We start from the raw sequence: 17,516 nt of genomic DNA on the forward strand, positions 1-17,516 counted from the left end.
TTGTTTTAATAAATTAGTAAATTTCACAGGGATTTGTTTGCTGCTATCATTGCGTAGACAAACTATTTTTACTTTTTACGCGTCTTTTTGATAAATTCTAGTAGCTATCAATGATTTTAACTCCTAATTAGAGCCTTTCGAGTAAGAGTTTGAACACCTAGTGCAAGTGAGCACTTTAGTCAAGGAGGTGTTTGTGATAATTATAGGCCACAATAGAGTCGTTGAAAAAAATATGGCGTTACTGGGAACTTACATTCGTTTATCATTGCTACTTGACTTGAATTGGTAAGTAGGAAACGTTGATACTCACCTATTGATGAAGGTATTTAAAAAAAGTCGTGAGCGTAACGACCTTCGTTGATCAGTTTTTCAAACATTGTCAACTACACCGAACGGAAAATCGTCATTCTCGAATAGCAGCTATATGCATCTTCCTCGCGAACGTTCATCATCACGTTTGCAATCAGAGGTGTAATAAAGACCAGGGGTCATATCAATATCCCGTCAATGCTTTGTTACTGGCCTGAGTAATAAATTCAGTAAAAAAAAACATTGTAATAGTGGCAAATAATAATTATGACTATAACATCACATGAGTATATAAACCCAGAAAAGCAGCTTCTTCTTTTTACTTTATTTCGTCCCAAATACTTACATAATCTTGTACGAATAACTCTAACAGTGTATATACCTACATCCTTTGCTGAGATAACTAAGAGAGGTTCTTTTCAGCAAAAATTTCTCATGGGTTGCAATATATTATATATATGTGTTACATTTTAGTTGATGACGAACACACATCCATATGGAACAACTGGACAAATCACTTGTTTGGTCTATTTGATGGCGCTGTGTACTCAGAAAAAGTTAAGGAACGCGTGACAATTATAAAATTCGATTTGGATGTCTCAATAAGACAGTTGTCTCTTATAATTAAGCACGTAGTTGCGTGTTCCTTATACTCCATAAAAATGTTGACTTCACTGAATTAACAACCATGATTTGTTCACAAAAGCTATGAGGCTCTATAAATAATAGAGTAGCCACGGCGAAGTACTTGATATACCTCATAACCTTTATAGTTGCCACGCTGGGCAGTAATTAGAGTGATAAAAGATAATGAATGCAAAGAGGACTAGAGCAACGTATGTCCACACCAATGCTTTCTGCTTTTCTCACGTAACGCTGAAAATCTGAGTAATTAGGGGCAACAAGCTGTTGCAGTAACAATGCTTCCTGCACACTCGACAGATGGGCGTTAAACAATTTGTAGCGTTTTTTCGTAAGGTGGTACTGCTAAGTTTTACGCACGGTATCGCCGTTCGGCATTCCATCATACGGCTGGCTCCTCGTACGAAACGAGCTGTTTTTATATATAAGGACTCGAATTCAGACCACAACATGTCCCTAAAATGATTATGCAAATTTGTTACCCACTAAGCTATCGCGGGTGTAGGTCTAGTAAAATATGGATCAGCATCAAATCAAGTCAGAGGATGAACTGATGTGTCAAGCCGGCTATGCACACATACGTTGTGGAACCCTCGCTTAATCCTAGTGACCGTTCTTAGACAGCGATATAATCAACAACATCGAGCAGCAAGTTCCGCTCACTCGACACAAAGCAGAATATGAAAAAACCATATGGGGGTTCAGAACGAAACTCGCTGGTAAAATTAGACTGCATCTATCAGGAATGTTAAGGGTTGAAAGCACTAGGGAACCTCCTGTTCAAGGGAAACCATTCTCCTCATTAGAACAACTGGTACAACTGTTGCTACGACCCTGTGGGTTTTAATCTGTCGAGTGCCTTAGTTACTTATATGGTACCTGATACGAATAAATAAGAACTCCTCCTTGTAGAAGACATTTACGCAGCTCACAAGGGTTTGTACTTTAAAAATTAATTTTCAGATATATTAGTGATAATGCCATGGAATGGCGCGGAAAGTTTTGCTTAAAGACTGTGCTCTTGTTCTAGATATTTGGATATATATGTATGTGTTGTGCCTGTGTAAAGTGGCATCTGATAACGCAGACTTGAAGTACGTAGATATTGTGTGTAAACTTGAGTGCTTTGCTAGGATAATCGCAAACATGCAGTTATTGGTGGTTCAAGTTTCAACGTAAGCGAATTGTTACTATGGGATATTGTTATCATGCCTTTCAGTAAATCTGTTAAAAAAAAACCTAGATAAGTCCTGCAAGATTCACAAACCGGACAGCCAACAACCGATGGAAAGAAACATGGCTTTACATCGAGGCTGACATTCTGACTCTTGCGGGGAGGTTGCCTTTTGTGGTTTTCGCCAGGGGCTTGAAATGAGCCTAGTTCGCCAGGGGCCTCGTCCACGAAGAACGCGATTCAGACCCAACATGACTAAATACACATAAATATATACAGAAACTTTGAGCTTTGGCTATAAAGCTTATTCTATACTATGGGCACTGTATGATTTCTTCATCGTTGTGCATGCGGTTTAGATTACGTGATGAATTAAAATTATTATTTCGTTCTGTTGGACTTGTAAGAGCCTGTTGATATGGATTATCAGCCTGCAACAAAACATATGGTCTAACTTTAATCTTAACAAGTTTTCGTCAATAGTTGAAATGTTTCCAGCTTACCTTCAGTACTGGCATTAAGCATTACGACAACGAACTTATTCAATGTATAAAAAATATACAGCTGAAATTAAACAGCTTATCGTAATACCTCATACGTCTCACCTTTTGGACCTTCATTAAGCTCATATTGTAAGTAAAAATCTTATGTGAGATTTTTATTGGTCGTTGTAAATGTTGATGTCCCACAACAACCATAGCTTATGCGCACGAACTAGCCTCTCAAATTAATATGCTAGAAAGGAATATGTGAATTTTTTTATACCACCATGTATGATAGATATGCCCTTGACACCTTATTGCTTGATTTATTTCTCCATCCCCAGTCCAATAGAACAACGCAGCTCCTAATGATGGAGTCACTTATTCTATCCTATCATTTTTTTTATTAACGCAAGTATCAAAAGTTCGTTTGGGCATGCAACGCAATGTTCTTCCATCTCAGTAGACAATTCCTTATTTTATATATAAACAGAATACAAGTAAATCCTCATTTTTATTTTTGATCCTTACGAAACTTGTTAATTTTTTTATCATTAGGAATAGGATTTTCAATTATTTCCTAAGTAACTACTTGTATGATGTCTAATTGGAACTAATGCAACACGTTTCACCTGCAAACTTATGGACTCGGCCGTTAAACATCCACTTGACGTACAACTGGCGAAATTTAAGAGTTGGAAAAAGAGTCAGCGCTGATTCCAATTTTTATTAGTGGAATCCAAGAAACCGAACAGACGCGACAACAGAATCTAACGAAGGGTTTGGAAATCAATATACACCTCGATTCTATTATAATGGCAAGTGCGGCTTAAGTTAGCACTTAGGGTTTTCTCCGACACGGTCGTGAACACTTTGCCGATTGCTCACGGGGACGCACGTTTTATTCAAGTTTCAAAGATGAAGGACCAAACAACTGAGAGAAAACAAATATTTCAGGATATCATGGGATATTTTTAGGTAAATATGACCATGTAGGTTACTAAAAATTCGCTCATACTCTGGAACTGACTAACTCTTCTGACAGATTTCCTGCGTACAACATGGAAACTTAAGTGGATCCCTGCCTTTCTTAGCACCTTTTTTTAAAGCGCTGACTCTCTCTGGAGCTCTGGTGGCCCTAACTAATATAGTTTGATCAATGACGTCCGACTGGAGTTACGGAGACATGTGCGCGGCATTCCTACCCAAAATCACCCCGTTACCTATATTTCGCACACGAAGACAATTTAATTCATTTTAGCCCTTTAGCATTCGACTAGCTTACCTGCACTATCTGAATATTAACCCTATGTCTTTCGCTACTTCCTGACAATCTGCGTATTTAAGACGACCTTATTGTCAGCACTAATTGCTAGATGTATTATTACTATTATTAAAACACGTGAAATTTGCATTATCAAATAATTGTTGAGGCGACTACTTTATTTCAGTTTACTAACTAAATTAATATGTTCAACAATGTTCAGAAATCCGACTGTACAGCCGACGATAGCTGCATATAGGCATAAGGGATCTGTGTGAACATACGTTATTACCGAGCGTCGAACACGTTGTGGTTCTTTGTCCGTCGCTTGTACATAATACGATAACCACACTCGCTGCAAAAGTAAATAAAACCACAGCGTTATATATAGTTTTTTCAATGTGTTAAGCCCGGCTATTTTGCGCAATTTATATTTGATAACCATAATCATGCAATGTTGTTCTGATTGTTTTCAAATTCATTCAACAGAGTCGATTAACAGTCGATGGCACAGAACGGTTGAGATGTCATCGATTGCTCAGTGGAATATTTTTCGACGTACACGTAAAGCATACCTACTGTGTACTAGTCGAAGCATTCGTATATACTTCGTGTGTAATTTGCAAACAACAATTTTTTTCCTGCTGCACACCAATTGTTTACCAATTGCGTAACTTATTAAAAAAATAAAGCTATGCCAATAACAAAATTAGTGTCCACCTTGCAATATGAGTCAAAATGGTAATGGAGCATGGTAGTCAAGCAACGTAAGTCAAATCGTACATCGAACACAACTGTTTTCGCACACTTCCAATTGTACCGCTTGACGAAACGTTGCTTACATTTAGTTATGGACTATCTACAAATTGGGAAAAAGTATAACCAGAGGTTGTTTGTCTTACCGACAACGGATGGGATCGGAAAGTTTCATTTCGTTTTCATGATGACAGTCTCCACAGATGTATACCATCGGCGGGGGCTTCGATAGTGAACTACTGTTTCCCGGCTTATCCGACATCTTGTTCGCTCTCGATTGTTAACTTGCTCACGATTTTACAGAATAGTCGACTATTGTCGATACTAGCCAGCTATATCTCGGTTGATGTTACCAGCGTATCTCAGTTTGGCAAACCGGTCGACAGCTAACAATGTCTCACACTGCCTCTCAAAACGCAATTACAGCTGAAACAAATCACCATAATGTGCGCTCACCTCTCTTGACTAGATGCAGCCTTGGACTAGACACGAGCCCTGCATCAAACAACTCCATTGCCTTTTATATTCCTATCTTCCTCTCTCTACCATGACAAGCCGATAACCTAAAATAATAAGATAAGATATGAAACTACGAGTACAATTGTCCTATCCACACACTCAAATGAAAAAATGCATCCGGTCGCAGGTCGCGTATCTAGCCATCGGGGACGAGCGATAGACCGAAACCTGGTCCGGGTGCAAGCAGCAGCGCCAGCACTAGCTGACCACTGAACTCAATTGAACCCGAGGAAGTGCTCGCCAAGCTCGATTGGCCGCGTCGCTTTTGCCCAGTGCTAACGCAGACAGTACCGTCAAATAACAGTAGCGGTACGCAATTGTTATTTTCAGTGACAGTTGGGTCAGCAACGGCAAGAGGCTTTCACGTCGCGGCGTCTTCGTCTGCTGTCGGTGGCCACTGCAGTGACCGTCGTTGCCGCTGACCTGGTCTGCTGGTTCGTCCCCTTGTCGCGGCTCGCACCGTCGCTGCCAGCAGCAGCGATAAAAGCCGCTAGGGGGCCGCCGCACAGCTAGACAAGCGATCTCCTGCTAGTCGTAACAAATCAACGACAAGATTGTTGTTGCGGTGAGGCCGATTCGGACGGGGGAGTCAAAAGCGGGCGTCTTCTGACGGTCTTTACTACTTCTTCTGGCGAGTGCCGTCGTAGCACGGGGTGGGCGCGAGATCTGCCGCTGCTCCGACCACTTCTATTCGAAGAAGCTTCTGGGGCCATTGTGGATAGTAGCAGTACTGGAAATCATTGTAGTATTATCATTAGCAGTCGCAATAGCTGTGTAATAATAACAAGACGAGCGACTTCAACAGCACGGGCTTTGTGTCGAGTGCGGTCTCGGAAGTTGTACTGCTAATGAAGTCGTAGTTTGTTAGTATGCAACTGCAGTGTTGTGTTGCAGCTTATCTTGTACGATGTTAGTGCCGGTGTAATGCCAGTTAACGCAGCACCAAAGGCAACTTATGCGTATGAATAGTGGCCATTACAGTAGTATTAATGTATAGGTGATAAAAGGCAAAGAACGCTGGCTGGCTGGCTGGCTGGCGGTTTTGTTCGGTTCAGTGTACTACTGCTGCTGCCGTCGCCTGCTGTGTCTGTGCTGTGTTTTCTAACAGCAGATAGCAGGCGCCCTCGTTGGAATCGCTGAGGACGCCGGCTTGCCGCGTAACGTTACGCAGGTCGCGTCCAGTACTACCCCCTGAAAAGATCGTGTGCTATTACAACAGAACAAGGTGCCGCGGTGGAAACAATCGAGATTCGGCGGCCGCGGTGAGTCGAATTGTCAATGCTGAAATCAACAGTACGCGGGATTCTATTGTTGTTGTTCATACGAAATATAAAGTAAGTTGAAGATGGGGCCAACAAAGACACGACAGCGGCGCGTACCTGTAAACGCCTCCGTCTATGAAAGTTTGAACTAATTTAACTTCTGATTTTAAAAGAAGTTTGTTATATAAAATAGATCAAGTTGTGCGCTATTTCTTTTTGTTGTTATTTTTCGTTGTCGATCCGACACGCCAGTGTTGTTGGCGCCGAAAGGTCCGTGCGATCTTTGCCCTCAGGAAAACGATACACAGGTGTTATGATGTGTATAAACGAAAACATGTCGTTTATATTACATGGGAGACCTGGTCTACATTTGCTCTAGTTAGAATGTAACACTCTGCAAGTAAAGTAAAACTATTTTATTTCATTAATGCTGTACAATTAAATGCCACACGATTTGTTTTAATAAAGAATGAAGTGCTATAATTAGATTACGTGTGTTAGACTGTCCAACCGGCAAGTGAATCGACTAAAGACTATTTGAGACCTTTACGTCGAAAATTTTTTAGTGATATTACGCTGTATGGTTTTACAGGCGCATTTATAGACTTTTCGGTTAGAAGGTTTACGACGGGGTTATAGTTCTGGGGGAAATGACCAGGACCAATATTTCATGACGGAACTGGTACAGCAAAAAATGAAATAGACATGTACTGATAGCGCACATAAAGAAGGCCCGCAAAACTCATTCATCCTGCTAGAAATGACCCATATTACATAATCTATGTATTTAGAAACGCGTAATGTGCATAGCTTTAACAATTGAGTTAGAGCACACCTTTGTGTTTCTACTCCATTTAATCCTAGGACACAGGGAATATCAGTTTAATATGTACTTCATTTCTTAATGTTATATATAATTAAGTCTTGTTGATAAATTTTAGATACGCCGAAGATGGATAAGTCGTTAATTCGGCCACGAGGCCGACCGCCGCAAGCTGTCAAGAGATCTCGTCACAGCGACGGACTTTCGGAGCCAGCTGCTCCTCCAGCTCGAGGTAAAAAAGAAAGATGCTACTATAAGGGCAGTCTACGACCGCCGTTGTTTATAACCACTTTTCTTTAGAGGACTATAAATTCTACATGTGCGGTACTACAATCTCTGAAGAGAGTACACAACTCACTTTACGAGGAATGAAGCTTGTGCGTTTTGTTGGTGCAAAATCGCCCACGTCAATATATAAATAATTTGATTGTAAAATCAGCACTTATGATTACTCCTCCATGATTTCACTGGTGCATTGAAATATATTGGGAACAAACACGTACATCCAGTACTCTTTGTAAATTAGAAAACAGGATGAAGCGAAATCACTGCATCAAAATTAATGATTGTTTTACTAGCATGGCGTTCCTACCTGTCGCATCAAAAAAAAACTTTATCGCTTTTATTTCGTTAATATATAATTAAAGGGACAGCGTGGTAAAATCGCAGATGTGTGCATAATATAATTAAAATGGCAGTACATGCGGTGGACCTATAAGGAAATCCTCAGCTAATGTCGACAGACTCTTCGGCCTTTTTTTCGGTTCAACTTTCTACACAGAAAGTGAAATTCGAACGCGCCGAAGTGCTGGGGCCAGCACTCAATTGGGTGGACTCGGACACGACAACACAGTCACCCCATCGCCTCCCCGAAAGAAAGCCGCTCACGACAACTCCAAGGTACAGAATTCGTCATCCGCTTCCACTCCTTCCGAAAGCAATGGAGCTTCGGCCAATGGCGAGGGCGGCACCGGGCCGCTAGCTCGTCAGGGTTCTGGAGTCAACACCAGCAGCAACGTTCACAGGACGCGCTCTAACAAGCAGGTGTGCCTATTGCGACGGGTGGTGAACGTTGTAACGCTAGATGTCCTAAACTTTGAGATGATAATCTGATTTAATGTTATGCGCATTTTAACATTCCTTTAATAGAACTATGAAATGGCCGTAACGCTGTAGGGTTTAGCCTAAATCTTATAACCTAAACCTTACGGCGCAAGAGATGATTAGCAAACATAAGAGATAGGAAAAAGATTGGAATTTGTTAAGCCTAATCCGTTTACCAACCCGCTAAAGACCACATTCTAAAGTTTGAGTGGTACTTTATTTGACTGTTTGATCCGATCTAAAGTATCATTAGCTTGCTAACGGGAATTTTTGTCAGATTTTCATCCAACAGTTATCGCTGTATTAGCAGACTTGAGTTGGATAGTGCTGTATGAAATCTACATCCCTAGAATAGCTGATTTGGTAGCAGCTTGATAGTGCCCTAGGGCACACATGTATGATACATTGCTCGCCATGATTGTCTTTATCAGTCTGAAAAGGATCGTTTCCATTGAGATCGCGTGCGCCACCCGTAGCACGCACCTTAACCGCTACCTCTATGCGCTTACGGGTTTTTTTATTATTTTACGATTTTATTCGCACATCGAGCTTTGCATTGGTTATTGTTATTATTGTTTTTCCATTGATTAACATTGCGGATGCCTGAATTATACGGACATGTAACTAACCGTTAATAACGTTGAAGCTTTCTGTGATGCTATTAAAATGTCGACGAGCACAATGATAGATATTGCCCTTTGACGTTGTAGCTAAAGGTGAATTCAGCAAATGCATGATAGTTCATAATTTTAACGAAAAATTCAGCGTGAAAGTCTCTAGTTAACGTACAAAATGTGTGATGTCCATACATATACGACACTGCAAATGTCACAAGATTCCGAAGTCTTTTTTATTACGTTATATGAACAGAACCCCTTGATAAGCTACACCATTTTCTACAAATAACAAAAAAGCCCCTGCAACACTATAGAATTGTTTTCCTTCGGAAAATATTTTCCCGAAGATGTTTCCATTTATTTTAAGTATCGTTGTAAATTCAGTGACAGCCATGCACGGGTTTAGAGAAAACTTAACTACAGTTAACTTTCGTTACAACTTACACTGGTGCTAAAAAATCAGTCAAAAATGTAGTTATATTACAAACTAGCTGTTTGTTTATTTATGTATAATCGATGAGAATATCATATTTAGCTTTCTTAATTATATATGTCCATAAAGCTGATCAGCAAAATATGCACTACTGTTTATCTGGTAAAAATCATTTGGGTGCTTTGGTACAAGATGTGTAATACAACCTTAGAAATCCTATCCTATGTGCATTTGGCTGTGTTTAATTTTAGGTTTAGCATGTCATTTTAATCATTGATTCGCGGAACTCTAGCGCTGAAACCAGCATCTGCTGGTTAGGGCTTCAGTATGTAATATTTGGAAGATACTTCGCAACCATCATGGTCTAAGGAATAATTATGTGCTTAAAGTCAACGTTTATAAGATTAGAATTGTCTGTGTTGCGTTTTTGGTACCACATTTGGCTGTTGCTTACATGTAAAGACGTGCATTCTAATAGACTAATGGTTGGTAATAAGGCCTCAGCATTTATGAAGTTTTCTATTCAATTATATACATACCATCATCTTACATACATCTAACAATCCGGACATCCGCACCTCTCCATTAAAAATGAATTCTTTGTCAAGCACTACATGTGTGTGTATGCGGAATCTCATCGTATGCTTCAATCTACCTAATTATACGTCTAACATGTATTGTTCTCTAACAGCTTTGATAGTAACGCATCTCTTATATCCTCCATTCCCAGCCGCTTGTGTCTAACTAATGTGTGTCTGTTTGACGTGCACTTACCTGAATCATCCATTCTGCTGTCAACACCCGCAACACCTGGCATCTTTCGTGGTGATGGTGGGGCTATGACCCTGGCCTCTCGCTGCTGGTAACTGGGTTCGGTGGTGCTATTCTGTTCTCCTGGCTCCGCCACGGCTGCTCGGGTTGGTGCCTTTGCGGGCTCGCTTGCGTATGCTTTTAGGTTGCTCAGCAGTTAACGCCGGTATCCACCACCGGTAAGGCGTCCCACGCCGTCGTGGCGCCTGTAACCAAAGCACAGGTGATTCCTAGCAGGAACCAGTCTGTTGCTTCACAAAACGCTGCTCAGCCCAAGATTCAACCGCTGACGGTTGTCCTGGAGCGTGAGCGGCGATGGGTTGCGAGTCCAACTCATTCGACTTCGTCGCAGGACTCCGCCGCCATCCCGCCCGCCGACCAGCAGATCCGCAGTGCGTTCTTCCGTAAGGAGGTGAAGCGGCGACGCTACTTTAAGGGCATGACGTACTCACTTGGCACGCGAAAGAAGAAGCCGAAACCGAAGGCAGCAAAAACTAACAGTCCAACTGGAAAAAGTGTGGCATCCGGTGAGTGAGGGTAAAGAAAAAATATATGTCACACAGGGTCTGAATGAGACTAGGGTTAGGTCAAAGCCTAACCAAATATGAATTACGGCAAAGGAAAAATCGTTTAAGCTCCTATTGAAAGCGAAGATTTCCAATTAGGTCTTGACCCTGTTGGTCTACGTAGTAATCTATGGTTCTCTTTTTTATGCTCTTCCCTTTATGGTCGATATTCCGCTTTTTTTAGCGTCGAACGCTACTTCTGTGGAAGGTCAGGAAAGCGAATCAACCCAGGAGTCGTTTGCAGAGGATTCGGCCGCTGAGGGTCACGCAGATACATCGGCGGTAATGGAGACGTCCTGTGATGACAGTAAGGACGTTATCGAGGAAGATGAGGAGGAGGAAGAGTGCCCACAAGAGTCTGACGTAGAACAAGACAATGCCGATCAAGAAAACGATGACGGTCAGGAGATCGATAATGATGATGCCGACACTGGTCACGATGATGAAGGCGATGCCCATGATGATCAAAGTCGTGACCAAGCAGAGGCGGATCAGGACGAACAGGACGACGATGAAGATGACGATCAGGATGAAGAGGTGGAAATTACCGAGCCACGGAAAAGACGAAGCCTCAGGGAACGCGTGCCAGTGACGACTGACAACGATGCTGACGACGACGAAGTTGACGAAGATGAAAGCGAAGAGGAAGAAGACGAGGATGAGGAGGAGTCACAGGACGAAGCGAGCAAGGACGCCGTCGTTATGAAATCTGAGGAGGGAGTCGTAGATGAGCCTGATGATGAAAAACTCCAACAGAAAATACACATCACGATCAAGATGGCCAACCAAGACACCAAGGAGGGTGGGACGCCAAAGGTAGTTGAAACTCGACGACGCCTTGAGGAGAATGGCGCGGCTGCGGGTGTAGGTTCAGTATCGACCCCAAGAGCAAACGGTAGCGCAGTGAACGGCAGGGAAAGTCGTGACTCAGGTGGTGGTGGAAACGTTGGCAACAACAGTATTTTGTCGTCGGTGAAGACGCGAAACCGAGTGAAACGAAGGTACGATGAAAATCTTGTTGATATTGACGACCCTACGTTTGTAGAGGCTGCCGGTGACGTTCAGGGCGGCGACACAGGACAACAGACCACAACTACAGTTGCGGGAGGCACGTCTGCTGCTGCGACGGCCGTTGCTATTAGCGACGGACCCGAAGAGCCCGCTAGACCTTCCCGTGGCCAGCAACCCTCTCCGCCCGTTCAAGGAGCCGCGCTAGTGCCTTATTACACTCAAGAAGCATCGATCGTACCTTCCAACTATAAGATCGAGCATCTGGTGCGTCCAAACTCAATATCAATATTGAACGTATTTTGTAAGCAGTTTAGAAATGGTCTAGGTAGGAGATATAGCCTTAGTAATAGACATGCAATGATTGAAGTGAGGTTAAAGCTGTGCATTTCATTCGAGATAATAACTGGACATCATTTAATTCTTTTGGCGTTGTAAGTAGGTGAGTAAGCAAAACTGAGTTATTGTATTCAAAACGGTCGATTGGAATGGGTTAAATAGCTTTTTTTGTGTGGAAACATATGGTTCATATATGAAGTAATTTCGCGTCATATTGCGCGTGCTATTGTATTTGGCTTTTCGCCATTTTCGCAGTGTGCAATTTTAGCCCGTCTGTCCAGTAATAGCAACACCATATTAACCCACCTAAAACTGGACTAGTAGATAAATGTAGAGGTAGCGTATGTTTAGGATATTCGATTTTAAAGTCGTTTACCGTCGGTAAACGCTTTCGGCATCATCAGCTGTACTGCTTAAAATTTTAATGAATCGATCGACAATAAACGCTTTGTGGTCAGATGCATATTTACAATCTTCGAAGCATAATGCACGGCCGTAATTCTTTCTAGTACGGTTAACATTTATCTATTCAAGTCTCCACAGTTCGCTACTATTAACACTGATGCGGATTAGCACAGAGGGAGATAAATTATGAGTTTTCATCGCTTTTATTTTAATGCCAGTTACTCAAGGTCGTGGTACATGTTTTGAGATTTATGTTAAGGGTAGTAAGAGTGACAGCAGCTAGATTTTTATGCGTATAATGGTATACAGTAGGTACAATTTATGAACTGTTGTTGAATCATGCTTCAGTATAACAGATCTTTTATCAATGCATGCTTGCAGATCGATAAATCGATCCCAATGTACCGGTGTCACTGTTTATCGCTACCTCTCTCGCATGCCCCACCGCCAGCGGCAGGAAACGATTTTCTTTGCCAGGCGCTAGATGGCATCGCGGGACGCATTCTTGGCTGTTCCAAGAAAGTCAAAAGCTTCGATTTGTATCGAGCATCGCAACGCACGGCCTTTGGCTTGCTTTGTGAGGGTCACCTCGTGCGTCTTCTCGGACACCAATGCTGTCCCACATGTGGTGTGTTCTGTACTCAAGGTGAATTCATGATGTGTAGAACGGGCGAAGGCACTCGTATTCAACGGCATTTCTACCACCGGGAATGCGCGTTTCGGCCATCGCCACTAGAAACCGTTGGCGGCGTAACGGACTTGTGCCCGCACTGCGGTGAGACCAATAAAATGATGTCGGTATGTATCCTTTAATTATCCTCAACATGCCTTGATGATATTTAATCGCATTAATAAAGGAGCCCCTGTGTAGTTTGTATATTTCGATTACTTTGAATTTTCGTTTAAACTCTAATGACGACTTTCGACTCTACATGGATGTTAGGTGTAAGAAACGCTTTGATCACCATTTTAGTCTACTTAAGCCGATTATATAACTAACCATGGTTGCTTTGACTACAGATCAAGCTGACATTGGAAAGTGAGTCGTCAGCAGTAAGTTTCAGCCAGAAGATCTCATCAACCGGTCCACGAGCGAAGATGAGTCTTGGCAGTTCAGCACGAGATATGAATGACGGAATAGAGAGGCCAGCAATAACTTTAGCCGGAATGCCCACGCCGGAGGAACCGCTAGGTGATGAAGTTGATATCATGGTCAATGACAAATCGTTGCTCACTGCCAACACAGCTTGGTGTCCGGACATCAATCGAGTGACTCGTGCCGCACAAGCCTTCAACAAGGCGTTAGCGCCCCGGGTGAACACGAAGACGCTGTTTTCAGCCGCGCGTCAGGGTGACGTCGAACGTGTCGTACTCGCTATCATGTCAGGTGTGGATCTCTGTAGCACGTCAGCGGAGGAAGATAACTACACAGCGTTGCATGTGGCAGCCGAAATGGGACATGTTGACGTGTGTCATCTTCTGGTACGCGCAGGCTGTCCACTCGACGCGCTTGACGCCGGCCTATATACGCCATTCATGACGGCGGTCGCTGCCGGGAAGGGTCGTGCGGCACGGTGCCTGATGGCTCTTGGTGCGGACACTGCAAAATGCGGTGAAGACGGCATGACATGCCTGCATCTTGCCAGCAAGGCTGGATTACACGATGTCGTACAGCTAATTCTCAAACGCAGCACGGCTCAGGTAAATGCACAGGACGAGGGCGGTTGGACGCCGATTGTCTGGGCTTCCGAACATCAACATTCGAACGTCGTCTTACTTTTGCTGAAACACGGGGCCAACCCGAATATCCGCGACTCGGAAGGTAACACGGCGTTACACTGGTCCGCCTATTCCGGGACTGTCGACATTTTGCTCATGTACCTCGAGCTCGGCTCTGATATCAACGGAGCCAATGAGCTGGGCGACACACCATTGCACGTGGCTGCTCGCCAAGACAAATACGAAATGGTTATGTTGCTCCTGGGTCGTGAGGCAGACGTGTGCGCCATCAATGAAGCTGGCCAAACGCCCATCGAGGTTGTTAAGGACAAAAATTCGCCGTGCTTTTATGCGATTCAGCTTAGCGTCGAAATGAAAAAAGCTATTCGCAGCGCTCGCCGAGCTAAGCCGGTCCCGCGTGTCGTCCACAAAGACATTTCTCGCGGCAAGGAGAAGCACGCAATCAGGGTCGTGAATGAAGTCGATGAGGACCGTTCAATCCCGTCCGATTTCATGTACCTGACTAACAACTGCGAAACGACGCTATTACACATTGACACGACAATACAGTCGCTTCAGTCGTGCAAGTGCCAAGATGATTGTACTTCGATATTGTGCCAGTGTACACAACTAGCGAATGGGTGCTGGTACAGGGACGGCCGACTAGTTGAACATTTCAACTTCAAGGAGCCCCCGATTCTATTCGAGTGCAACCGAGCATGCGCCTGTTTCACGACATGTCAGAATAGAGTGCTGCAAAACGGCATTAAGTAAGTGTCTCTCTTTTATTATGCTGCAAATTGTATCTTCTCCACTTTTCCCTTTTAGTGTAAACATTGGAGGTTCAGTTCAGCCATTGAAGACTATATCCGGTTGAATGTGTTTCTGTATGAGTCACAATGTATATTCTTCAAAAGGTTTTTTATATTTGCTACCACGTTTGGCTCTTTTTCAGGGTACATTTAGAATTATTCAAAACGGCACTAACCGGTTGGGGAGTGCGAGCGCTACAGGAGATTCCCAAGGGTTCATTTGTGTGTGAATATGTCGGGGAGGTGATAACCGATAAGGAGGCTGATCAACGTGAAGAGGACAGCTATCTTTTTGATCTCGAAAACAGGTAAGAGCCTCATTTATCGGCTAAACATGACAAGATATCAGGACGTTTCTACTAGCCATAGATCTAATTGAAGGGCTCCCAGCATCATCGACAGATCTAAAAGATGAAAACATGGATTTCAATCACTCCTTTGTCGTCCATTGTATACCTTGTGTACCTTTAAAAGCAATCCAAAGCATGCGTCAACGTCTCGCATAATAGCCCAGAAGTGCACTAAAAATGTACTTTCGATGTCTTTGTAATTTAGTGATATCTTAATGGGCAAATATGCTTATCGGGGCGTTATGTTACAGGGACGGAGATACGTTCTGTATTGATGCTCGTCACTATGGTAACGTGTCACGTTTTATTAATCATGCATGCGAGCCCAATGTGCATCCGGTGCGAGTATATGTTGACCACCATGATCTGCGCTTTCCCAGGATCGCCCTTTTTGCTACGAGGGATATTGCTGCTGGCGAACAGCTAGGGTTAGTAATTAACACGACGGTTTTTGTCCATTTATTAATAGAAAATACACCTAAACACATCTTACGATCATTGTCTACAATGATAGTTAGTTGAATCGAGCAAATATGAAGGTAGATATCAAAGGAAATATTCTTCATGCAGTCATTATCGAATACACGATATAACTTGTCTTTGTTGAAACAACGGCAAAATTATTCGCATTGTAAGATCGAATCCGGATCGAACCTAACCTAACCTCTTAACTTGTCGTTCCACTGACATTAGGTAAAATGATGTGGTTCTACCTAACATGCTTCATCTTTGCATGTGCTGATTTTGCGTTTGCAGTTTCGACTATGGTGAAAAATTCTGGGTGATTAAATACAAATCGTTCCTGTGCGGGTGTGGTAGTCCACGATGCAAATACAATGCCGATAACATTCAAACCGCACTTGAGGCGTATTATAACCGTAACGCGACAGACGATGACTCCATAGTGAGCGGGGAATAGTAGTTGCGCTGGACTACCGCTGCCACCATGGAAAACTCCGATAGCCGAAGATCTATAGATTGTTTATGCGGAACTGCTGCACCGAGTTGCCAGCGTCATTGAATATCAGAAATGCTCACTCGCGTCATTCCGGAGCCTGCGACACAAATTTGAAGCAGGAGGGCAATATCGTCACACAAACTGAATATATTACTCTGGAGCAGTTACATGGCGAAAATAGAATATAAGAAATGCCATTTGTGCGCAGTTAACTGCGCAGCACTGGCGTTCGGCTGTTGGGCTCAGTGTTAATCAAGATGCCCCACAATCGCTGTAGTGTCGACATAAGAAACGATCCTTAAAGCAGATGTAATATGTAACGGGTCGTATGCGTTATTTAGCCAAACCGAGAAATAGCTTCGTTATGGGGGAACTGTATTAGGCGTTATTATTAGAAACGAGCTTTAGTGAACACTTAATACCCGTGTGTGTGTGTTTATGAATGAATGGTGATGATTCGTAAAATCACTGACGAGCAGCTCAATAGGCTGGCTGGCCGGATATGTTAGGAGATATAGAGATGCTAGGATAAGAGTGCTCGCGGATAAATGTCTAGGATAGATATAGCGCTAGAGGAGACAACCAGAAAAAGTATCTGGGGAAAAGAATTAACAAAAAATTGTATGAAGTGAAATTGGGTGGTGCTAAGCAAAGCACGAATGGGGGACTGTACCTTTAGAAATACACATTGCCTAATATTCGAGAAACACCACAAAAATAACTATTCCGATACTATTGATTAGAGCAAATGTGATGATGATTATGATTTACATCTTATATGAGATATAAGACTTCCTGTTAGATGCAACTAAAGTGACTTAAATGATCCAGTTCGTTTTTACATATTTGCAATTTACAATCGGGTAATGGTGAAATGAGAAATCAGTAGTCACATTAATGACGGCGTAAGCCCCCACAGTCACGTCAGGCACATGTTCGCAAGGTTAAGTCGATTTAGCTGAGTAGTCACCAGTCATTCTGTGGATAATGAAACGAAGCTAGAGAAAACTGAAGAGTTCACGCGATAGTTTTTTTAGACCAACTTGAACATAATTAGAGACCGAAAAATTGTATCATGACGCCCAGAGAGTGCGTTTTTTTTGTATTCAGAAAAGAACAAGCCACGAAAATTATATTAAAATCTCCTTTTACTATAATGTTATA

The 17,516-nt window shown here is 42.7% G+C and overlaps 2 protein-coding genes across 3 annotated transcripts; one reads left to right on the forward strand and one right to left on the reverse strand.

Annotated features, from left to right (window-relative positions):
• Positions 1-4,015: 4,015 nt before the first annotated feature.
• Polr2K (DNA-directed RNA polymerases I, II, and III subunit Rpb12) lies at positions 4,016-5,072 on the reverse strand. The gene is made up of 2 exons (XM_086972094.1): positions 4,774-5,072; positions 4,016-4,226 (listed from the first exon to the last, which is right to left on the reverse strand). Exons 1-2 carry the CDS (start codon positions 4,887-4,889, stop codon positions 4,160-4,162), a joined length of 183 nt encoding a protein of 60 aa, XP_086828220.1. The 5' UTR covers positions 4,890-5,072; the 3' UTR covers positions 4,016-4,159.
• A 421-nt stretch (positions 5,073-5,493) lies between these two features.
• G9a (histone-lysine N-methyltransferase G9a) lies at positions 5,494-17,073 on the forward strand. 2 transcript variants are annotated; one of them, XM_022849042.2, is made up of 10 exons: positions 5,494-6,408; positions 7,350-7,463; positions 8,013-8,275; positions 10,341-10,722; positions 10,946-12,036; positions 12,895-13,311; positions 13,534-15,002; positions 15,188-15,352; positions 15,646-15,822; positions 16,151-17,073. In XM_022849042.2, exons 2-10 carry the CDS (start codon positions 7,361-7,363, stop codon positions 16,311-16,313), a joined length of 4,230 nt encoding a protein of 1,409 aa, XP_022704777.1. In that variant the 5' UTR covers positions 5,494-6,408; positions 7,350-7,360; the 3' UTR covers positions 16,314-17,073. The 2 variants fall into 2 exon arrangements, with proteins under 2 accessions (XP_022704777.1, XP_022704780.1); XM_022849045.2 differs by having other exon boundaries at positions 8,013-8,131; positions 10,548-10,722.
• Positions 17,074-17,516: the final 443 nt, after the last annotated feature.

The sequence above is a fragment of the Varroa jacobsoni genome, unplaced genomic scaffold (assembly GCF_002532875.2).
Source record: "Varroa jacobsoni isolate VJ856 unplaced genomic scaffold, vjacob_1.0 scaffold_1386, whole genome shotgun sequence".
Classification (NCBI taxonomy): Eukaryota; Metazoa; Arthropoda; class Arachnida; order Mesostigmata; family Varroidae; genus Varroa; species Varroa jacobsoni.